The sequence below is a fragment of the Phalacrocorax carbo genome, chromosome Z (assembly GCF_963921805.1).
Source record: "Phalacrocorax carbo chromosome Z, bPhaCar2.1, whole genome shotgun sequence".
Taxonomy (NCBI): domain Eukaryota; kingdom Metazoa; phylum Chordata; class Aves; order Suliformes; family Phalacrocoracidae; genus Phalacrocorax; species Phalacrocorax carbo.
Window position 1 is genome coordinate 26,812,611 of NC_087548.1, and position 25,166 is coordinate 26,837,776.

The 25,166-nt window shown below is 42.4% G+C and overlaps 1 protein-coding gene across 1 annotated transcript in view; it reads right to left on the reverse strand.

Annotated features, from left to right (window-relative positions):
• Positions 1-21,686, reverse strand: part of CMYA5 (cardiomyopathy associated 5) — a 49,432-nt gene extending 27,746 nt beyond the window's left edge. Inside the window, exons 1-2 of the mRNA XM_064437922.1 lie at positions 21,458-21,686; positions 1,004-12,368 (exon numbers count right to left, since the gene is read on the reverse strand). Of these exons, the coding sequence (XP_064293992.1) occupies positions 1,004-12,368; positions 21,458-21,615 (11,523 nt within the window). The 5' untranslated portion in view covers positions 21,616-21,686. The remainder of the gene's footprint in view (positions 1-1,003; positions 12,369-21,457) is intronic.
• Between the last annotated feature and the right edge of the window lie 3,480 nt (positions 21,687-25,166).

The window sequence follows — 25,166 nt, forward strand, 5'->3', positions numbered from 1 at the left end:
ACTCCTCCTACCTTTAATTTATCTTTCTTGCATGTGAGTTAACATAAAGTTAACATAAATACAATTGATACAAGCCCTTCTGGAATTTTAATGAAACTACACGAACTCTGTATTATTGTCAACCGAACATACGCCAGGAAAGAGACCTCATCTTTCAGGTACTGGGGTGAGATTAAATAGCTGTTAACCAAGAACAGAACACCTGTATATTTGTAGATGAAAAAATCTGATATGTGAAAAGTAAGACATGACATACATGCTGTTTTCACAAGCAGAACTGCCCTTCAGTGAAGAACATCTTCCATAGAAATGAAAGCATTTTCACTAGTGCTAGCAAAGGACTAGGCTACTGAAATGGATGACATTCTTATCTGTCTTTTGGAGTGGTACAGCTTAGAGATAGTGGGAAGAAGTAGGACTTGATAACTCTTACTTGCTCTGCAGCTAAAACACTATTGGCACAGACGAACATGAACTGAACAGAAAATGAGGATGGAGTTTCAAGAAAACTGTGTAGTCTAAACTGTCTAACTCTTCTAACATCTCCAAGCAGACAACACACGTAACTGGGGTGGGAAACACTTTATGATGATTCTGGTCCCCACATACGGAAATTTCTGTACCTTGTCAAGTGAAATGAGCTGCTCTTAAAATTTGTTTTTCATAGAAACAACACTTTTACCATTTCTTCTCCTACACATACAAACCAGAACAAACTTACACAGGTGAACAGGCTAAAGGATGGAAAGTCCTACATATAAACAAGATCATTCAAACTTATGAACAAACAAAAATGCTGGCTTAGAAGGCTAGGACTCTAGAGAATACCTTAATAAGATAGTCCCCCTTCAAGATCTTTAAGAGGTGTTTAGGAACAGTTTTTATTTTATAGATACTGTTATTTAGGCTCCAGACTGCTCTCTGAAGCCTCTCCTTTGACAACACAGGATGTCTAGAGAAATTAGCTTCAGTAGCTCCTTCTGTCACCCAAATTAATTCTTACCTTCATCTTGGTTGCAGCATCATCTAGTGTTGTGACTTCATGGTCTTTATGTTCTCCAAAAAGCTTGTCAATAGCAGATATTGGACATTTGCAGTGGTAACAATATGTGTCTGCTTGCATTTTCTTCAGTTCTCTTTGTGGGCTCTCAACTTGAGGAATGTTTGTTGCTGATTTTTCAGGATACATCACCATGAAGCCTGAATCTTCAAGCTCAACAGGTGTTCTTTGCTCTGGCTCATTTACAAATTCATAACTATCACCAACATGCTCAAAAGAGTCCTTGTCTTCAAATAATAGCTCCTCATGGGTGAATTGAGATGATATTTCATCTTGCAAAAGTTCTTCTTGTGTAATCACATCGTAGTCCATTGACTCAGCAAGATCTTCATAAACATCAGGGTGTTGCTCCTCTCTTTGCAAGTCTGGCTTCTCTGTTTGCTGAGTGATAGGGACACGTGAAAGATTTTCCTGGGTATACTGATCATCTTCGCTGTCTTCAACAGGAGTCTGGATATATGAGACATAATTTGGCGTTTCAGGAATTGCTGTTATTTCATGCTGTTCTTCCTGCTTATTACTAGCTTCTTGATATGCAGCTCCCTGAAAATCCACTAGTTGACTATACAATGCTTGATGACTTGATTGCTCTGGCAACTCCTCAGTTGTTTCTACAGGTACATTTTCTTCTTCTCTTTGTTCAGTGGTATCACTTCTTGCACCTGAAAGAATTACTTTGCTTCCAAAAGGAATGGCATGCATTGGTTTAAAAATTTTTGCTTGAATGTCACTGTCAACCTGGACTTTCTCTCTCTCCACAACTCCCCTTTCTGCCAGAACCTCAGTTCTTCCATGTTTAATATCTCCAGACCCCTGCTTATGTTTGTCCTCTGAACTCTGAAATGAAATTCCTCCACTAAAGGACTCATCCTCTGGTATCTGATCCTTCTGAGGCCCTATGGCCTTTCTTGGAATTTCATCTTTAAGAATATATTTTTCAAAATATATTCCTGTTCCATCATCTGTGTCTGAATTTCTGCTAGGGAAAGACGCATTAGAATTACCACTTTCCTCATCAGAAGGAGTCTCATCCTTTGTCTTTTCTCCTACTGCTTCTGCATAGAGATCCTTGTATAGAAACGACAGAGCAGGTGGTTCCTCTAGAAGTTCAGGATTTACTGTAGCAACAGTGGTAGGAAACAACAGAGATCGTTCTAGCACTCCTTCTTCTGAATCAAAGAGTGGGGTCCCTGGTGACTTCCGTTCATCTTCTACATTTGTAACCTTTTTACTGCTAATATCAATTGATTTCTGCAGAGGTAAAGGTTTTGGAGCATCTGCATAGGACTGCATTTTGCTTTCTCCTTTCACAGTACCATAGAAGACTTCATCCAGATCCTCTAGTAAGGAAAACTCCTCTTCCAAAGTATCCACCTCAGCACTTTCTTTAAAAGACGTAGCTTCTTCCACAGGTTCATTGGGATCTTCTGTAACAGGAAACAATGAACTTGGTCTCTCAAAATGTGGCTTAATTGGGGATTTATCATCTATCAATGTATATTTTTCAAAATAATCCATATCGGCCATACCATTATTAGGATCCAGTGCATTATTATTGTTTTCTGGCAACATGGGATTTTCTTGTTGTGTTACTTCAGTTTCCTCAACATCATCATTTTTGACCAATTCTTTTTGTTCTTGGCTTTCAGACTTTCCCAAGCTTTCAGAAATTTCTGTGGTTGTTCCAGAAGCTAGGGTTGTATGGCCATCATCAGCTAATTTTCTTTTAAATGACGGATTTGTTTCCAAGTATTCTAGTTTATCTGGCATGTGTTTACTTTCTTCTTGATCAACAGAAGAAATATGTGTAGGAGCATGAATATTGAGTATTTCATAACCTTCTGAAATTATATTAAATAGATCTTTTTGTTCAGTAGGCTCTGGAGCATGCTGACTGTCTTCTCCACTTGCATGTTCCATTTCTTCCTCTTCTCCCAGGTAATGCTCAGGCACTTCAGGCACTTTGTCTACCTCTGGATGTTGCATTGCTTCCTTTTTTGTGGGGTTTCCAATCCCAGTTTCATGATCTGGAACTTTGTCTGGACCTGGATTATCTCCTCCCAGAGATGGTAAAACATGCCTTTGTGGTCTGTGACTAGTTTTTGAGGACACTCTGTGGGAAATTTCACTCGACGCTGAATCAGAAACTCTAAACATACCTCCTTTATTCCTTGTAGCATCATGAACTCTAAGTTCTGTGCAACTTGCAGGTGGGAATTGTTTTGATCCAAAACCAGAAGTTTCATTTGGAGAAAGTTCAATTCCTTGCATGTCTATTTCTGTAGCTCTTATTGGACTAATTGAGCGGGCTTTCACCTCTTCTGCCAGCCAGCTAGCTAGCCCAAAAGATGGAATATCTGGATTCTGCTTTTCATCAGAACTAGAGCTAATGGACCTCATCTCTACTGAAGAAAAGCTGCCCTGTTCACCAGAATAATGCCGAATCTTGTGCTTAACAGTTTCATAAACAAGATCTGATGAAACAGCTCCCAGATGCTCTAAGGATGTATGATTTTGGTCTGCAAAATATGGTTGCATTTCACATCTATCTTCTCCTTCAGTATAAATGCTTGAAGCTATGCTAGGCTGCTTTCCAAGCATGCCTACTACATCAGATAAAGATGATGGAATATTTTGTTTCTCTTCATCATCATTGAGAACCACCGATACTGACTTTTCAGGTAACATATGAAAAGGTACAAATGAATCTGATAACACTGCTTGTCGGTCTGCTGCAGCAGTCACCTTTGACTCTGTGGTCACTGACCTTGGCACTGTCTGCACATCAGGTTGCATTTCTTGCTTATTCTGCTCAGTAGTGAATTTGGGGGGACTTCTTAGCTGCGCTGATGACAAACATTTTGGGTCCAACAAACAATCTTCATATTCTTGCTTGTCTTGGTCTTGTATGTGTGTTAGAGACATACTTTCCAACTGTACTGTCTTCATGCCTTCTGATTTAGGTGAATAGAGCTGATTTTTTTGCAATTCTTTTTCATCATGTGGTGGAATTACATGTGTACACTCTGATTTTGCAGACTGGGGAATAAGTGGCTGCATGCTTTGCCTTTCTTGTTCAGCAAGGGACCATGTGGGAACCAAATACTCAGAGGCTGTTTTTGAGTAAGGTGGAATTTCTTGCTGACATGTTTCGTCAGCTGAATAAAATGGAACTGAAGGGTCAGACTGCAGTTTTGAAGATACAGTTAAATAATCTTGACTTTCTAGAGTTTCTGCTTTATGTGTAGAATATGATAAATTTAATTGTTCAGTTTCTAATCGCGTAGCTGTGTGGCTGTAATGTGGAGTCTGTTCTCTCTCTGTTTCAGGTAAAATTACATGTTCAGCCTCTGACTGTGCAGCCACAGGCAAATGTAGATGAATTATTGAATTCTCTGCTTCTTTTCTTCCAGAGAAGAAACCTGATGCAGGCTGGGCAGTTTCTGACTGCTCTGTTTTACAGTGGGTGTAAGATAAATCTAAGTGCTTGGGGGACAGGCCTCCAGTTACAGGTGAAGACTTTGGACTTCCTTCTGGTTTTGTTTCAGAGACAGAATGTGAAACACCAAAAGGTACAGACACTGTTTGTTCAGTAAGAGATGAATAAGGTTGCCTCTCTGCTTCCTCAGTGGAAAAGGATAAATCTTGTTTAGTTTCCAACTGAGCAGTTAGAGATGAAGTAGCCTCAGTGTCTTGCATCTCTGAATACCCTGCTCTCAGCAGCGTTGTGTCATGGTTTTCTGGTTTGTCATTAGGACTTAATAAATCTGATTGTTCCAAGTCAGGTTGTGCAGTTCCCTGCTCCTCAGTCTTGCCAAAGGTGTATGATACAGAAGGTGTTTCTGGTTGCTCTGTTTCAACTAGAGAGTACTGCAAATTAATGCACTGCAGTTCAGGTTGGGCCCCATCCCTTTGCTCCATTTCATCCGTGAAACATTTCATCTCTGGAAACTCCAGCTGGGCAGTCTGTGGTTGCTCTGATTTGCCATAGGAGTACAATAAATCTGGTGGTTTCATTCCATGAGTCTCTGCTTTGCCAAGAGAATATGATAAATCTGGACATTTTGATTTTACTTGTTCCATTTGCAACTGCTCTGCTTTTCCCGTGGAATATGAAAAATCAGAAGGCATGAACTCTGCTTGTGCAGTTTCCTGTTTTTCTGTTTTGCCAAGTGAATGTGATAGACCTGGTTGTACTAAGTCTAATGGTGAAGCTGGTTCCTGTTTTTCTTCACCAAGGGAGTGCAAAAAGCCAGGCTGGGCTGTTCCCTTTTCCTCTAGTTTGCTGAAGGACTCCAAAAGCTCTGGCTGTTGTAGTATTTTTTGGGCAGATTGTGAGTGTTCTGACTTCCCAGCTGGATAGGATAAATCTATTTCTTCTACCTCTGATTGTTCAGTTTCATGGTGCTCTTGCTGACCAATAGAAAATGACAAATCTGGATGGTCTGATTTCTGATGTGTAACTTCCTCTTCTATTTCTCTGACTGGGTAAGATAGCTGTGGATGTTGCAGCTCTGGCAATACCATTTGCTGTTCTCTTTTGCCAGAAGAATACATCAAACCTGTATGTTCCAGTTGACCTTGCACGGTTTGCATTTCATCTGTTTTACCAAGGCCATGTGTTAAATCTTGTTGCTTTAAGTCTATTTGTGCTGCTTCTTGTGACAATGTTTTGCAAATGGAATATGATAAATATGGAAGTTCCTGCTCTGGATGTGCCATTCCTTGTTGATCTGTTTTTCCAATGGGATGGGGTGTTACAGGCTGCTCTGATTTCCCTTGAGTAGCTGGTGGCTGCTTTACTTTGTCACTGGAATACAACAAACCTGGATGTTCAAACTCTGGTTGCACTGTTCCTCGCTGTTCTGTTTTGCCAGTGAAATGTAGCAAGTCCTGATGCTCTGTTTCCACGTGAATTGTTTGTGGTTGTTCTGTCTTTCCAGGGCAAGATGATAAATCTGGTTGTCCTAAACCAAGTTGTGTGGTTTCTTGTTGCTCTGTTTTGTCAGTGGAATATGCTAAATCTGAACGTTCCAACACTTGTTTTGCCATTTCTTGTTGCTCTTTTTTGCCAGAGGAATACAAGAAGTCTGGGAATTCCCCTTCCAGTGGAGCCCTTTTTGGTAGCTGTGCTGTGCCACAAGAACTTGACAACATGGGCTGTTCCAGTTTCAGTTGTACTGTTTCCTCTGGGTGTAACGTATAGCTTCCCCTCTCCTGTTTGACCTCTAGTTGTGCACTTCGCTTTTCTTTACTAACAGAAGAGGACAAATCAAAGTGTGGTACTTTGCTCATGGCATCTGAGACATCAGGGTGTTCAGCCTCCAGTGAGGCAGCCCATGATTGTTTTGTTTTGACAAAAGAATGCAGCAAATCTTGTTTTTTTAGCTCTGGTTGTGTTGTTCTATGAGGTTCTGCTGTGCCAACAGAGAATGACAAATCTGCATTTTCTGATTTTCCTTGGGAATTTTGCAGTCCTCCTGTTTTCCCCATACAGCACCACAGCTCAGGGTGTTCTGCCTGCATTGCTGCACCTTCCCATTGCTCTTCTTTGCTGAGAGATGATGAAAAATCACCTGGTTCTTCCTGCTCTGGTTGAATCTTCTCTCGCTGTACCATGGCAGTGAAATGCAGTGAATCTGGATACTCCAAATCCACTTCAGCCATTTGAGGTTGCTGTGTGTCACCAACTGAACATGATAAATCCATCATCTCTGCCTCTGTTTGTATAGTTTCATGATGTTCTAACCCTCCAGCAGATAAATCTGAACAGTTTGAGTTCACATGTGAAGTTTTTTGTTCTGCCTCACTAACAGAATAAGACAGCTGTGAATGTCCCAATTCTGGCTGTGCTTTCTCTCCTTGTGCAGATTTTTTGAAGGGACACAGGAAGCCTGGCTGCTCCTCTTGAGCAGTTTGTGCTCGCTTTGTTTTGCCAGGCCAAGATGACAGATCTTGTTCTCCTAACCCCAGTTGTGTAGTTTCTTGTATCTGTGTTTTATCAATGGAATATGACAAATGAGGATGCTTTGGATCTGGTTCTGCCATTTCTCTTTGCTCTGCTTTTCCACTATGAGGTGATACATCTGGAGCTCCTAGTTTCTCTTTTGCAGCTTGTGGATGCTCTGCTCTGTTGACAGACTGTCCCTTATCAGGGCATCCCAAGGCTATGTGCTCCTTCCCTCGCTGCCCCATTTCATCAGCAGGGGATTCCAAGTCTGTGTGGCCCAGCTCCAGCTGGGCAGGTGGGAGCTGCTCTATTTTGTCACAAACATACAATGCCTCCACCTGTTCCAACCCCAGCTGGGTCACTTCTTGCACTTTGTCAAGTGCTAGACTAGGGTGTTCAGGTTTCAGCTGTGCTGTCTGCAGTCCTTCTGCTTCAGAAATGGAATAAGGCAAGTCAGGATGTCCCTGCTCTGGTTCTGCCATTTCTTCTTCTTCTGCCATACCCACAGCATGGGTCAAATGTGGAATTTCCACTTCTGGCTGAACCATTTTCTGTTCCACTTTTCCACAGGGGTAAGCTAAATCTATTTGCTCTGATTCGCGTCCTACTCTTTGTCGTGCCTCTGTGTTGTCCAGAGAATATATCACATCAGCCTGCCCTGCCTCTGGTGGGGCCATTTCATCATCTGGCCTCTCAGTGGAAAATATTACATCTGGTTGTTCCAAGTCCTGGGCATGTTTTAATTGCTCTGTTTTACTAGGAGAACATGGTAACTTTTCTTGCTTGAACTGCTGTTTTGTGGTTTGCTTCTGCTTTTCTCTGCCAACAGAAATTTTTCTGTGTTTCTGAACCAACACTACGACTTCTTGTTGGTTTGTCTCATCAGTGAAACATGACAAATCAGGATGCTTCATTTCCCCTGGTGCAATTTCTGGCTCATTTGCTTTGCCAAGGGAATATGTCAAATCTGGATGTTTTGACTCTATTTGTTCTGTTGCTGTAAAAGCTCTTTTTCTGGCCATCTTAGGCAATTCTTGATATTTAGACTCTAACCCTTGTGTTGCTTGTTCTTTGGCTTTATGAAAGGAAAGTGATAAATCTGGATATTTTGAATCCAATTGTGAAGTCTCTTGCTGGGTGTTTTGGCCATCAGAACATGTCAAATTTGAGTATTTAGATTCCATTTCCATACTTCCATCTTGTGCTGCTTCACCCAGGGTTCCTGGTGAATCCAAATGTTCTGACTGTCCTTGTGTTTCTCCCATGGAGTATGAGAGCTCTGGATGTCCTGACCCCTGCTTTGTGGTGTCACCTGATTTTGTTTCACCACTGTCACATGAAAAATCTGCATGTTCCATCACCAGTGGTGCAGTTTCTTGTTGCTTCACACGAAACGGTAAGGTTGGATGTTTCAACTTTTTTTGTTGTACAGCTTCGTTAAAGGAGTATGATCTGTCTGGATATTCTGAACACACTTCCATTTCCGGTAGAACTTCTTTTCTGCTGGAAGATGGCAAAAATGTTTGCTCCAGCTCTGGATGTACTATTTCTTGTTGCTCTGTTTTGCCAGTGAAACTTGAAAGAAATGGTTGTTCTGATTTGTGTTGTGTCATTTCCTCCTGCATTTCTGTACTTACATAGAATGTCTGTTCTGGATATGCTGTCTCTGTTTGCATTTCTTCTTGCATTTGTTCGCTGAGCAGATGTGGCAAAGACAGATGCACTAGGTTTGGTTGAGCTGTTTCTTGCTGTGACAAACTAATTTGGTCTATGACCTGTGGCAGTTCTTTCCCCCGGGTTTCTGGCAAATCTGAATACTCCCTTTCCATTTGTATAGCTTTATCTTGGGCTGTTTCCTGCTGTTCTAGCTCTCTTTGTACTATATCTTGTTGTTCCATTCTGCCAAAGGAACACGACACATCTGGCTGGGCCACATCCACTGGTGTGGTTTCCTGTTCCTGACTACCAGCAGTGGAACAGGAGGGAAGTGACTGCTCCTGCTCCAATTCTGTCATTTCCCAGGTCTTTGCTCTGTCAGTCAAATGTGAGGAACCCAAAGATCCTGACTCCACCCCTTCTTGCATTACTTCTCCAGCAGTAAATGAGAAATCCCTAGTTTCTGAAGCTAGTTGTACATTTTCATGTTGCTCTACGGCACTAATGAAACATGATGGCTCTGGACCTTTTAAGTCTTTTTGTACAGCTTCTTGTGCTGTTTCTCCATGGGAATATGGCAAATCTGCTTCTTCCAGGTTTGGTTGCAATATTTCCTGTTCTTCTGTTTTGCAAGTAGAATGTGTCATCTCTGGCTGTTCTGTCCTTAGCTGTGAGGTTTTATGTTGCTGTTCTTTTCCAGTAGAATATGACAGAACTGGATGCTCTGACTGCAGTCGAGTAGTTTCTCCTTGCAATCCCTTGGCACAGGAATACAGCTTACCTCCAGGATGTGAATCCTGCTGTACAGGCTGTGGCCATTCTCCTTTGTCACCAAAATAGGATGTAAGAGAATTGTCCACATCTACTTGTGCCAATTCTTGCTGCTTTGTTTTATTTGTGAGATATGGTAAATCTGAGCGTGCTGTTTCCAGACACCCAGTTTGCTGTGTCTCAGCACTTCTGGTGAAATCAGATATACCTGCATGTACCAACTGGAGTTCTGTAGTGTTTTCTTTATCTGATTCTTCCATCAAACATGAGAAAGCTGAAGGTACCAGTGCAAACTGTGCTGTTTCTTCTTGCTCTGCTTCTTCAGCGAAATAAGACTCTGGCTGTTCCTGTTCAAAAGGAACAGATTTTTGTTCTTCTGTTTCTTCACTGGAAAATAAAAACTCCTGATGTTCTATCTCCAGCTGTGCACTTTCTGATTCCTCTGTTTCTTCCTTGGAAAAAGAACAGTCTGGATGTGCCATCTCCAGCTCTGCAGTCTTTGATTCCACCATTTCTTCTCTGGAGTATGAGAAATCTGGGTGGTCTGTCTCCAGTTGGGCACTCTCCGATTCCTCTGCTTCTTTCCTGTAAAAATAAAAGTCTGGATGTGCCATCTCCAGCTCTGTACTCTCTAATTCTTCTGTTTCTTCCTTGGAAAAAAAATCTGGGTGGTCTGTATCCAGGTGGGCACTCTCTGATTTCTTTGTTTCTTCCATGGAATACAAGAAATCTGGGTGCTCTGTCTCCACTTCGGTACTCTCCAATGCCTCTAATTCTTTTGTGGAAAAAAGCAATTCTGGGTATTCTGCCTCCAGTTTTGCACTCTCTGCTTCCTCTGTTTCTTCCCTGGAATATGAGAAATCTGGACGTTCTGTCTCCAGTTTTGAATTTTCAGATTCCTCCATTTCTTCCCTGGAAAAAGAAGGGTATGGATGCTCCATCTCCAACTGTGCACTGTCCGATTCCTCTGTTTGTTCCTTGGAAAAAGAGAAGTCTAGATGTTCTGTTTCCAGCTGTGTTCCCTCTGATTCCTCAATTTCTTTGCTATAATATGAGAAATCTGGACGCTCCATCTCTATTTGTGCACTCTTTACTTGTTTGGCTTTTTCGAGGGAAAAATCAGGGTGATCCAAATCTACTCCTTTATTTACAGCTGAAGTTTTCTGAGTTTCCTGTGTTTCTGTGTGAACAGGATATGAAATGCCAACATATTTAGAATCTATCTTTTCAGGAATAGGTAAATTTAGTTTAACTCCTTGCTCCTCGGATACTGTTTGCTTCTTTAAGTGAACAGTTTGCATTTCTGGTGGTGGGGTCTTTTGACTCTCTTTTTTTTTAGCAGAATACAATAAACCTGAATACTTGGTTTCTAACCATGCCGTTGCTGATGAATGACACTCAGTTTCTTGCTTCTCTGTTTCATCTACAGCATATGATAATAGCACATGTTCAGACTCATATTGTACCGTTTCTGATGACTGAGAAATTATATCCTCCTGTCTTGTTTCAGATAGAGTGGAATAGATGGATTCAGCTGATGGAGCACTAGGTAAGTAAGACTGAACTGCAGGCTTCTGTTTTTCCCTCTCAGGATGTTCTGACATGGATGCTGTAGGCAAAATAGGTTGAGTACTTTGTCTACCTAATTCATTAATAAAATCTGCTGAAACAGACTGTGGTGCAGAACTGGGCTGAATTTCCTGCTCCATCGGTTCATCCAGAATATCTGATGGTGTCAGCAGGGATTGGTCTGTCTTCTTGTTTGCAGTTTCAGCTGAACAAAGCAACACTTGTTTCTCTGATTTAGCAACGGATGCTAACGAAATGGAGGCTGATGGCTCTGTTACTGAAGTTTTGGCTACAGGTGAATAACTTTGCTGCTTCTTGGCTTCCTCAGGAGGCCAAGACTTCAGTGACTGTCCTGATACTTGATTTGGAATCTCCAAAAGAGATTGCCTGTCTTTTCTTTCTTCAGGTTGAAGAGCTGTTTCTTCACCAAAGCTTGAAAATCTGCTTGGTTTATCTTTCTTTTTAATGGGTTTAATACTTTCATCTTTATTAGTAAGCTGTTTTTCAAGAGGTGTTGCTGGTGAAGAATAGCTTTGATTTGCATGTGCTGTTGGTTGCTGTCTTTGCTCCCTTCTTCTCTCCGATGGTGTTTCGACATTTCTACTTCTTGCTCTCTGGAAAGGTTTTGGATATGTTGCTTCTGAAAGTGAACTGTACTTCTGCAATCTTTCTTTTACAGATGTTTCAAAGTACTGTTCAGAGTCTCCTGAAACTGAGCTGCTTCTCTGGATTCTGGTTTTCTCCAATGTTTCAGGGGCTGGCTCAGTTCCTCCAAAAATTGAGTTGAACAGCTGGATTCTAGCTTGTACTGGTCCTCCAAGGATTGGCCCTACTTTTCTCAATCTGCTTTCTCTAAATATTGATCTTATTGGAGCACGTTTTACTGGCTTTTCTGCGATGTTCTCTAGATCTTCTTTCTCGTCCAACATTTCCTCTTCTGTATCTTGTGTTTCCACTTGTTCAACATTCAACATGGATCCCTGCACATCTCCTAGAACAGTTCTTGGTTCTTGCCTCTGCAGTCCAGAAGAGTCACGTTTCTTATTGCCCTGGCCTCCCTTCAGGTTTGTAGCCATTGACACTCTATTTGAAGGTTTACGTTTCCTTTTCCGAACAATCTTACCTTCATCCATAATAAAGATAACTTTTCCTGGAGGAGAACCGACTGGTGAACTTTCCATGCTGTAAAGATCAGAAGTTGTACTAGTTTCTGAAGCCCAGGGAGTAGAAGATCTGCTCGAGCTGGTTTCCCAGGTTATCCCACTATCTTCACTTTGAACTGTTACCATAGAAAAGGAAGGGTTAGTCATGATGTACTGCAGCTTGGGTTTCACATCTTGACTTTGAATAAGATCTTTTAAACTAAAAAATAAAACAAAGAAAGAACAAAGAAAAAAAGCCGTAAAATCACACAACAAATTAAATTATTGCCAATCTAAATTTTTGCTTTAAAGCAAAAATACTTCTCAAAGTTGTAAAAATACTGCATGTGCATAAATTTTGGAACACAAGAATAAGCAAAGCCATATTTAATCTGACAATTTTTTTTAGGATAAATTTTTGTAAAGCTGCATGTTGTAAGGTTAGTTCCGTGAAGGGGAGGTATTTACATGCTCTTGACAAGGCAGGAAAAACAGTCTTTGATCTGACCTTGTTTTGCCAGTGTGAGTTTGAGCTGATTCTGGGGCTACTCTTCAGTGCCTGGTTATCTCACAGTATAATTTAAACCATGAGATTTAAACACTTATAAGATACTGTCTGTGTTTTAATAGCATCCACACTTACTTTACCTACATGTAAATGATTACATAATGCTCAAAGGAGTAAAGAATCTAACGCCAGTTTGTTACCATCTTCTCAGATGTTTCATCCTCTAAGCACTCTACATATTTAACAAAGTAATTTAGAATACATTCAATAATAAAAATATAGCCTCCTTCCAAAACAAAATAACAATGTTTTGTACAGCTAACTTTAAACTTTATATGGTATGCAATCAGTACACTATCATATGCTGCAATTAAATCTCTCTGAGTTTAAAAAAAACAGTCTGGAGAAACGTTTTATAGGAAGTTTTAGGAAAAAAACAGCCACAGAAATAAGGGTGTAAAGAATAGCAAAAGCAATTAAAAGACAGTATTTTTTTTTAAAAAGTATTTTTAGGGTTACAATAGTTATTTCAAAAAAAAGCAAAGACAAAGTAAACACTCAACCCCAGTATTTCTTGAGTAGACAGTAGTTCACTTAGGAAAACTGTCTTAGTAGCTGATGGAAAGAAAGGCAGAGTATCTGCTGGCAAAGGCAGAGGCTTCAGTAGAGCAAAAGAAGTGGTGAAGTCTCTGTCACTCCCATGGAAGGATGCAAATCTACAGCCACACAAGGCCCTACTTCCACTGAACAGAGGGAACGGTCACTTTCCAGGTGAGTAGGATAAAGCACTTCTTCAGGACGAGTGAAGAAATCTGGCTCCTGACTGTGGGATTGGAGAAGCAGGACCTGTCTGACTGACTGCCACAGGCTGCAGCCCAGCACTGAACGGGTGCCAGACGTGCCTGAAGGCTGCAGAGGTGGGGAGACACCCCTGAGGAGCAGCTGGCATCTCTCCGGAGGGTGCCAAGCACCTGGCAAAAGTCAGAGGTCTTTGAAGGAGGAGAAGAAGAAATCCTGAGGACAGCTGTAACTGCTCCATCAAACCAACTCTCTGAACTGCAAGGTTTTTGTAAAGGACCCTCAGCAAAACTGCTCAGTACCTATCAGAAACAAAAAGCTAATCCTGATACTAGCAGTGCTGACCTTATCTTTCCATGAATTTGCTCTCCAGAGCACAGCCACAAGAAGGGCTGCCCTGGGTTGGCCCATGCTGAGGTCCACACAGACTTATGTGCAGACCATCTCATCTCTGGTGTCCTTGGTGCTAACTGAAGACTGAAGTCACCCTGTGGAACAACAGCCTGACCAGATGGTGGTGGGACAACATGGTATCAAAGTCCAGCGAAGGCACTTAAAGCCAGTTGTGGTGACTGGGCTGGCCTGGAGATTGCGACCAGCAGGACAGCTTGGACTAAAGCCCACAATTCAAAGTGAGTCTGACAGTGCAATACTAAACAATCTTACCTTAGCCAAAAAAAAACCCCAAACCAAACAAAACAAAAAACCAAACCAGCCCCCAAACAAATACAAAAATTCAGCTGATTAGCTGTCTTGGTGCAGTACTCTCTAGCAAGGCTAGCTCCGTAAAGTAAGATTTACAGGACTGAGGAAAAGGCGAAGCAAATAAATCTATACCAACTTTGCTGCTAACTTTTCCTTTGCCAGTTTCATAGCTTGGCATTAGTTTGACTTGAGCATAGCAATAAAATAAAATAAAATAAAATAAAATAAAATAAAATAAAATAAAATAAAATAAAATAAAATAAAATAAAATAAAATAAAATAAAATAAAATAAAATAAAATAAAATAAAATAAAATAAAATAAAATAAAATAAAATAAAATAAAATAAAATAAAATAAAATAAAATAAAATAAAATAAAATAAAATAAATCAATAGCAATAGTACTAAGGAAGATTTCAGGTCTTATTCATGTCCACAATACCAGATGCCTAATAATTTTTTTTAGATTTTTCAAGTTCTAAATAACCCTCACATATTTTTTAACCTATTTTTCTGCACTACTTGGTGTTACTAAATAAAACCCCATAAAGAATAGAGTAGCATTCCCACTTCAGCTGATATTAGTGAATAAAATTGGACTGCCCTTGCCCTGCCTATGCAGAAAGCTTGGATTATTCACATCATTGTCTAATTTCCAAGGTTGTGGTCTCAGTCGTATTCCTCTACAGGGCAACGAGGCGGTGCTTTCTATTTTTAAAACTGGAATGAAAGACACATAATTCAAGCATTTTCTCCCAATGTACTTCCACCTGCTGCCCTAGTTCTGTGTACAATTTGCACGCTGCACATTAGAAGCTGAAAGATCTCTCTCTAGTCAGAGGAATAGCCTTTGCAAAAAGATGACATATTGGGTTTGCATGGCAAGGTTTTGGTAGCTGGGGGCACTACTGGGTTGGCTTCTGTGAAAAGCTGCTAGAAGCTTCCTATGTCTGATATAGCCAATACCGGCTGGCTCCAAGATGGACCTGCCACTGGCCAAGGCTGAGCCCATCAGTGACAGTGGTGGTGCCTCTGGGATAATGTATTTAAGAAGGGGGAAAAAAACCCTGCACAACAGAAACTGCAGCTGAAGAGAGGAGTGAGAATATGTGAGAGAAACAACCTTGTAGACCCCAAGGTCAGTGAAAAAGGAGGAAGAGGAAGTGCTCCAGGTGCCGGAGCAGAGACTGTCCCACAGCCCATGGTGAAGACCAAGGTGAGGCAGGCTGTCCTCTGCAGCCCAGGGAAGCCCATGGTGGAGCAGATATCCGCCTTCAGCCCGTGGAGGACCCTGTGGCAGAGCAGATGGATGTGCCTGAAGGAGGCTGTGACCCCATGGACAACCCACACTGGAGCAGCTCCTGGCAAGACCTGTAGACCCTAGGAGAGGAGCCCATGCTAGAGCAGGTTTGCTGGCAGGACTTGCAAGCCCATGGAAAGGACCCACACTGGAGCAATTCGTGAAGAACTGCAGCCTGTGGGAAGGACCCACATTGGAGAAGTTCGTGGAGGACTGTCTCCTGTGGGAGGAACCCCATGCTGGAGCAGGGGAAGAGTGTGAGCAGTCCTCCCCCTGAGGAGGAAGGAGCAGCAGAGACGATATGCAATGGACTGACTGCAAACCCTGTTCCCTGTCCTCTTGTGTCACTTGCAGGGAGGAGGTGGAGAATTCGGGAGTGAAGTTGAGCCTGGGAAGAAGGGCGGAGTGGGGGAAATGTGGTTTTAAGATTTGGTTTTATTTCTCATTATCCTATTCTGATTTGATTGGTAATAAACTAATTTCCCCAGGTTGAGTCTGTTTTGTCTGTGATGGTAATTGCTGAGTCATCTCCCTGTCCTTCTCTTGACCCACAAGCCTTTTGTCATATTTTGTCTCCCCCGTACAGGTAAGGAAGGGGGGTGATAAAGCAGCCTGGTGGGCATCTGGCATCCAGCCAGGGTGAACCCACCACAGACATTCACAAGGTTGCAGATCCATAAATGCAGATGAGAAGCCACTGACATCCAGGGAGGAAAGCTGGTACTGCCTTTTTCCATGTATATATTTCTCACCTAATCTGTCAGCACGTATGCTGTCAGTCTGTTATTTCCATGCTAGACATTGTCTCAAACCTTAAAATTCTTGAAGACACTGACAACTGGTTTTGTGCTTCCTGACGTAATAGTTCAAAACCAAATTTTTCTTATTGCCTCTTCCTGCTTCTCACACTTCTCTGCTTCTCACTACAACTTCTCTCCTCTGTCTGCTGGGATTTCAGGTTTCTAGTCCAGCCTGGAAGGCTGGGTATATGTTCCCTTATGTATCATACCAGGGAAGAGTTTTCACCTCCCCAGCTGATGAAGCAGTTGTGTTCAGGCGTGCTGAGTGAGGTCTGTCCACTGTCACAGAGAAGTTTAGCCAGCCCACCAGCTTTCTAAAATCCTCCAGAGCCTCCCTTCATCTGCTTCACATCAGACTTTGTCACGCCTGGTATCTTCAAAACTTGTTGCTGTTTGCTGCATAACACCTCACAAGCTGAAAACAACCCCGATAAAATGACCGAGAAGTCAAGCTGTGGCGATGGCCTGCACTGACAAGACCTCTTATCCCCTGAAGGCTCCTACTTGAACCCTGTAGGCACAGTGCAGGGAAGGTGGAAATTGGTATGGGCCAGCTTGCCTTCCCAGTTGAAGGAAATATTTGATTTTTCTGTGTTTGTTTTTGTTCTGTACACTCCTGTCGTTTCTGCCTTTACCATGCTCCTTCTTTCCCCTGCAGCAATCTATATGCCCAGGCAGTCTCTGCCTATTGCTCTGCATTTCCTAGGGCTATAGCTCATCCATTTCCTTCTACAGAGTAAGAGAGTTAGGAGCTACAGAAAGTCACTGTTTTAAACCCAGCCTTTCACTTGCTAACCTACTGCCAACTTCTTTCAGTGTTAATGCTTCCCCTTCTGGCAACACAGTGGCTCATGCATCTGTCCAAAGTCAAACGAATAATTATCTAAAAGCAGTAAGATTTCTGCTTGAACTGCTACAAAGCTGATATTTATAAAGAGTAGCTGGGAGCCAAGAGCTGGACCAGTCTCAGACATTTTGTTCCATCCTCAACATTTGCAAATACCTAGGAAGTGACACAATTTGCTGCAGTGCTGGTCAGTTTTCCAGACATCAGGTCATGGCATGGCCTGGTGGCATTGCCAGTCACGGCTTCGCGTGCTGCTTGAGAAACTGCTACACCTCCATGCCCCAGAGGTCTGCCTTGCTCCTGCATTCTGGATTCTGCACTGTACAGGACACGGAGGGAGCACAGGTATTAAACAAACACTTCGGTCTGGGTGGGTGACTTCCTTTACACAGTGATTTAATCACTTTGTTGAGACCTAACAGGGAACTTCTCAAAGTCTGAGTGTTATTTTAGATCCAAACTGCAACCTAGACCTTTAACAAGGATTTAGTTAATGTTATCTAGAAGGCTGAAGGGAAACAAAACATGGAGTGAAGTGTATTTCCTGGTTGCAGTTGCTGGCGGGGGCCAGGATGCAGGGTGGGTGTGCCAGCCACACTCTCCTCACTGCAGCTCCGCCACTTTCATGCTTCACCCCCGCTGCCCTGTAGCTCCAGCCTCTGCCCCACCACGCAGGGTGCTGGAAAGCCTCCACTTCCCGTCACCCTCGCCTTCCCCATGTGTGCACCTGCAGCTGGCAGCAGACAAATGGCCCTGCCACCCCCTTCCTCCCTAGCCCCAGGCAGGGGCTGCTTCATCAAGGAAACTAAAATCGCACACCCTTTCCCCCTGTCTGTCTTTGCTTTGGGGAGAGCATAGCAAACTTTTCCTTGGGAAGGCAAATCCCCAGCGCTGCCCTTCCCAACCTCCCATTTGCCATCATTCCACTCCTTCGCTCTCCTGGATGCTCCAGAATCCCCCACACATGGTGGGCAGGCTCCTTCTCTGCTTTGCTTCCCCTTTAGTCTTTTTCATGAGTCATCCTAAGCTAGACTTAGCTCTGAAGCTTCCACACCTCTGTTTGTCTTGTAGAATGTCTGCTTCATTTAAAAAAAAAACAACAAACCCAGAACTCCAGGTCTTTCTCCCCATTTACTGGTCTTAGGTTATCACTAAATGAATAGATAAGATCAGCCCAATACCAATTCCAGGCAAAACAGCTACCTGCAGAGCCATTTTTATGTAAGCCCACGCACAGACACATCCAGAGACCTTCCCACCGCAAAAGGAAATCAGCTAGGAATGGTCCAAGAGACAGAACCATGTCAGAGCAGCTCACCCATCATGTGGTTGTTAGAGACACAGATATTCCACTGGGTACGTAAACCAGTTAACCAGTAAACTATCTTCCTACAGGTAGACTTTAATCTCACTCTCACCAATACAAAAATTAAAACCTATTAACTTCATGCTCATGTTTGCCTTAAAACTCACAATACATACTTTCAAAATATTTTCCCTGTTTAGACCATTAATTCTACATGGATCTAGAAATAAAAGACATCTGCCATGATCTGTCTATCCCAGATAGTAAAATGCTCAAAGGCAAGAAATTATTGCACGAACCCTCTGAAGATCAGTGGGTTATTTATGAAGACAAGGACATGATGCTCTATCCCATCTTTATAATTGGTTCTAATGCCACACGTTAGTCTCATTAGTTGCATAAAAACCTGCATTCGGAAGCCAAATTACTTAAAGACTACATCAGAAAGGGTAATAAAGATGTGAAACCCAAACTCCTCTGCTTTTTATGTGCATGCATCATAATTTTGGGGCAAGCTTTTGGGATTTTACTCCCTGCGGCTGCTGCAGAGTAACTGGTGTGGAAGTGGAGCATGTCGGTCAGGGCTCAGGGGTTAGTGTCGTGAGGAAACACCAGGGCTCTTCTGCTTCTGTCACGCAGGCACTTGCTGACCTTGGGCCAGATATCTTGCTGCATAACTCTTATAAAATAGGAATGAGGATATTTAGCATGGTTGAAAGTTGGAAACAGGAGCCAGTGGGGAATTTCCCACTGACTGCAGTGTTGCACAACCAGGTGCTGTTCAACTGCATGCAGAGGAGGAAGACAAAAGCAGCAGAGAGCTTGGAGTTGTTAAAAATAAATTAATGACGGCAGGGTCCAGGACAGGCTGGCTTCAGCCAAGTTTGCATATAGGTTACTTCTTCTCTAAGCTACATTTCTAGAGCACAAAAAATCCCCAAGCCCAAACAAAAAAAAAATCCTGTTCTGCAACAGGGACTTGAAACTTCTTGTCAACAAATAATTAGCTTACAGACTGAGTAAATAGATCTCAGGGGCTTGGCCCAGCTGTTCTTGCTTAGCCAGCACCTCCTAGGACCTCTGCTCAGGCACTCAGCACAGGAGAAGGTCGTAAGCTCAACAACCACACTGACATTTGCAACAACAAAATTTAAGCAGTTGAAGAATCAATTTTATTTAACTTTACTAAGCTATTGCTGAGCGCTTGGTGCAGTTACCATGTCTGTGCCAAACCCCAAATTTAACATCTCCTTTACACTAATTAAACTAATCAAATGGATTTAAATATACTCAGTTACCACTGAGCACAGCTGTTAAAAACCTCTCTGGTAGACTCTGACCTCTCCTATTAATAAGATGGTTAAGGATAGAGATGAACTCTGCAATTCTTAATATAACTGAGAGCTAAAGGGAATGGTTGCTGTGATTTAATTAAGCAGTGAGATGCAATACCTGAGTTTGGATTGCAGAGGCTGCCAGCCAGAAGCAAGACCCAGCTGCAGGGAGCTACTAACAGGCACCCACAGGGAAGCTATCCTCTGAGCATGAGCCATAAATAACTGCAAGGCTACATAGATTTCCCTCCATTTAAGGGAAAAGTTTGCCATTCCCACTTATCTTTTACAATTTCAGTTTTATTATTACCCATTTAATTGCAGATTGCATTAAAAATATCAAATCAGTTGTGATGGTTAGCTGTCTGCAGTGAGTAGCACCACTCCACTGACTTCAGCTGGTTTTCTCACAGGGTTGCACCCGTGTGCAAGCAGCATTTATCAGCATGTAACCCCTCTCTCTGCCTGTACAGGACTGAAGAGTCAATATGTCCCTTGGGAGAAAAGCAGCATTGCATAACGGAGGTGTTCCACCGCTTTGGAAACCCAGCTCTCTATTCCCCCTGCAAGGAGGTTTTCCTACTGTCCTGGGTTATGTTTCCTTGTTCGACTTTCATTCCCACAGTACTCAGGGTGGCATAGGCTGCACAGGGCCTCCCCACCTCTCTTCTGCCATCTTTTTCTCTCCCAGTGACCATCAGCAACGCGAGAAAGCGCTTTGAACTGCGATACACACAGAGTGGTTTGTCAATGCAGGATGGCTGCACCGCAGTGAGGTTTTAGGAACTGTATGATCCAAATTTCTTAAAAAACTTATTTCTGGAAATACCTCACAACTGTCAACATTAACGTCTCTGGTTCTTCCTACAGTATCCACCCAAAACTGATAAGCTTTACTCAAGACAAATAAGAAATCTTGTGACCCTATACGTGCTGTGGGAGTGTCAGGCCTCGCTCTCTTTTTGACACCACCAGTGCTGGCACAGCTGGAGGAGTCTGTCTGCATGGATCAGGTTGCAGACTCCTCCACATCCTGAGCATGACCAGGGCCATGCACTGGGCACCGCGCCACTGTCTCACTCCTTATTTTCGTGATGGTAGAAGTGCAATATTAAGACAACAAACTGTTTCTGTGCAAGAGTTATTAAGGGAGGGGGGAATCAAAGTGATAAAATATTCCTCATTGCACCCCAAAAATCAGCCACACAAATCATGATGGGAGATTGCGAGCATATACAACTAATTTTTCCTTTTTTGGGGAAGAAGAGACTGAAAGGGAGGGACAAGCGGGAAGGGAGGAAGGACTGTAAGAAGGAACAGACTTTAGTGCACTATTATACTCTTCAACCATTTTCTCCCTGGCAAACAAATCTGCAGAGCACTTAAGATGTGTGACAAAGAGTCAGCCAGAGAGGGAGGAGCAGAGGGGGATGCCGCTTGAGCTGGCACACCAGAGGATCTTTAAATGGAAAAGCCTTCAGGGAACTCAGGGCAGGCACTTACTGCAAAACACTTAATTACAGCCATACCCATTCAAAACACCCCCAATTAACAACTCACCCCCATTTTTTATTTGCAGCAGTTGAGGAAGAGAAGGGGTAAAGGCACTAAAACCAGCAGCAGGCCCCAGTCCTGGCATTCCCCCTGGCTTGTGCTTTGGGAAGAAGCTGCCAGCTCCCCACAAGGCTGTGAGCCCCTCCAGAGGCAGTACCTGTTAGTCAGCTCCTCTGCTTCCTCCAGGTCCACAGCCGCCGCCGCCTCCTCCTCTTCTTCCTCTTCCTCCTCCTCCTCTTCCTCTTCTTCCTCATCCTCTACAAAGGATGAGGTCTCAGATGCCTGGTCGCCCTCGGTGCCACAGTACCCCTCCATGCCCTTCACAGCTCAGGCCCTCGCCAGTGATTTTTACCCTCGACCCTGTCCTCCCCAGGGTTGCCTGAAGCAACTGTCATCCCCAGCAGCTCTCGTTTCTCCTAACTCAGGGCAGTCTTTAAATAGAAGGCAGCAAAGTTACAGTGCCAAGTCGCTGCTGGTCCTACCCTGGGTCCTAGCACCAACCGGGTGCGAGGACACGTGGTAAAACCTGATGGCCATCTTATATGGCTGCTTGCCCCCTGGGCCTTGCTGCCGCTGCCGACGAGGTGCTTTTACAACGGAGATGCAGCAGCTGGGCAGCATCAGGGAGGAAGGGGCTGGGGTTCCAGCAGATCTTCCCAAAACAAGACTAGCAAATTTGGGGTGGATGGCACAGGTGAATCGGAGGGAGTTTTCTTCCAGAAAAGTTCATTTAGCATGTTCAAAAGCAAGTCCACCCCTGGGCACACTGAGGCATGCAGAATGCCTCAAATTTCAGCTAGGGAGGTCAAATACAATAATCAGGGGATGAGCTTAGGACACACACCTTTAGTAATTAATACAGTACCATAACAGGTATCAGATGCCCTGTCATTTTTAACAGCACACAGGGAATGTATTTGAACCCCCAAATTTGTCACAGTGTTATATCACAGAACACATCAAACTTCCTCTTTGAGTGGACTTGAGCAAATTTTCATTTAAAGCAAAGACAGGCTACATTACCATGTAGGGTTTAGGTTAAGCCATATTTTCTTGTTCTTATTCTGCATTTCACAGCCAAAATGGAAATATTTCCAACCTGTACTAGCCAAAGTAATGACTTTTTTTGTTGTTGTTGTTATTTTCTAGAAGAGGGGGAGAAGTACCAAAACTCTGATCCAAAATAAAGAAATTCCGAGTTATTCCAGGTATAAAACATTGTATATACAGTATAAAACTAATCAGGTTTTTTGTTGTTTTTCTTCAAATAAATAGCTGGTTATAAATCAATCAGTGAACTCTTCCTTGTGTTATAAGTACAGAAACACTCAAGCAGCTATTTCTGAGTACAAGCTCTCTCTGCAATGCTAAACTAAAATTCTATTGACTGATTCACTTGAAGTAAAATATTTCCTAAACAGTACGAACAGATAAAACCTGTCTGCTCTCTTGACCTACCCACTGATGTACACAATTTACAAGGTCAGAACATAATTTCTCAAAGAAGTGTACTTGAAACAGGTACTAAATTAAACTACAGACCTTATCATGAGCACAGAGGTAATATACAGAGCACCATGAAATTTAAGGTAGAGGACTTCACATTCTTTACACATGGAAGAGGAGAGCATTACAATCTTCTAGAAATGCTCATATTCAGCATACATATATTATCCAAGTCTTAATCCAGTCTTCCACACAGCAACAGGAAGATGAGTACCCTTTTACCAGAACCCCTTGAAATTATTTCCAGATCTAGTGCTCTCCTTTCCATACTTCTGACAACTTAATTTGACCTGTAAGTTGACCAAAATAGCATATTCTTTCATGTTCTGCCTACAAGCATCATGCTTTGTAAAATTAATGAGGGAAAGATTTATATCAAAACACACAAGGATTAGAGAAAACAAGACAAACATAACAAAAACAAATGCTACACAATACTGTGAGATAACCCTGAGCACATAGAGTCTATTAAATCAAGAGCAACGTTATCTGATGGACTTAAATTTAACACCAAATATACTGTGAATTGAGTCCAGTGACTCAAGTTTAAGTAAAGCACTGGTTTCAAATGAGCATTTGGGACGCTATTCACAAGCACTAACTTCAGGTTATCTACAAATCACCTAACATCCTTTTATCATGGCTGCCCATTTTCCCCAATTAACCATGTCATCCTTCAACTGGAGGCTTAGAATCAGTTTATATTGAATTCTTTAGAAGAGATTTCTTAAAAATAACCCCTCATACTGTCAAAGCACCTTCAGATACAGAGGCTACACTTACACAATGACACTTCAGGAGTAGTGAGAGTAAGAGAGCTATAAGAGAAACTTCAAGTTTCATGGTATACAACCTGTGCTAGTTCTGGCACTACTGTTACAGAATGGGAAACTCTTGCTAACATTTGGTCCTCCCGTACACCTCTGAGCCTGTTAATTGAAAGCACTACTAGAAGACTAGAGAGAGTTCCTAAAATCCTAGACAAGACATTACTAGTTTCTGACATTACGTATGGTGAGAAATGACAGGCAAACCCAATGCCAAAATGAGTAGTCAAATTGGTCCTAAAATAAGGCACAGAGCTGAACTAAAGCATTATTATTTCCAGGTAGTAAGAAGCCTCAGAGAAGTTAGCATCTTGCACACATGCTGAAGCCTTGGTCAGCTGCAAAAAACACTTTTTACCAAAGGTCTCTCAGAAAAATTTCCTGCTAGGGTGTACTCCAAGGCATAGGTGTGTGAAGGTTTTTATTTTGGAGTTGAGGAGAAGGGAAAACTTCATGCTAACACCAAGATTTATGATAGCCATTAGTGAATGTCTCAGTCTGGATACCTGCCTAGAGTGGATGAAAATCCAGGTCGTTAAACCTCTGAACAACGTCAGACTATGCAGAATTGAAACCAAAGTTAAAGTTAAAGTTTACTCACTGCCCCCAAACCTTTTATTTTGTGGTATTTTATCTGAAGTTTTCTGATGAAGGTTGCAACCCACCATTTAACAAACATCATTATGTTCACTCACTGTCATTCCAGTTGTCTGGCACTTCCACGGAAAGTGGTGCTGCTCTTCTTTGCCTTGACAGCAGAATAACATAACATGACGTCTGGTGAAAGTTGTTTTCCAAACCTCTCAGACTATTTTTTAATATGCAAGAACGCTGCCACTTTCCATGCTCTTTCCAGGTTACCCACTAGCTTCATTTGCTATAAGCTAAACCAGCCTACAACACCTTGCATCTTGCTTAGTTAATACAGTAAATTAGTGGGGAGTTCTGCATTCTTACAGAGGATGCAACAAGCAGGCTTGTCCCCAGAGAGTTGGGGAAAACTACCATCCAGACTTTATATTTCTGACTATAAATGTAGCTTATCAGTGTACATAATTTGAGAAAAGAACGCCAGGCCATTGCGGTTATAGGTCTTGGCTTGTATTAAAAAGATCACGGAGTTGACAGGTCAAGTTTTACAGAGTTGCATGGAGGTACCACAGTTTTTTTAACTCACTATTTTAAAACAGTTAGGAAGACGTGGTTTCAAACATAAAGCAGTAATTTGTGAGATATGGTGACACCTTATGTAATGCAATGCAAACTTGTAAGAGATAGACACGCATAAAGTTTTGTGCCTCACATCCAGCTCACTTTTTGCCAAGTTTGAACATGCATGTCCCTTCTCAGTTATCCTACAGTGGGAGAGTTTTACATTATCTACAGAAGGAGACAGCCAGCACTTTTTCTGAAAAAGAAGCAGCCTTCCCCTGTCCCCAGAATCTATCTAGGGCTTGTAGAGCATCTTTGAATCCAGAGATCATCCTCTACTAAAAACTTGTGCTTCCATTTTACATAAAGCAGGTCAAAGTG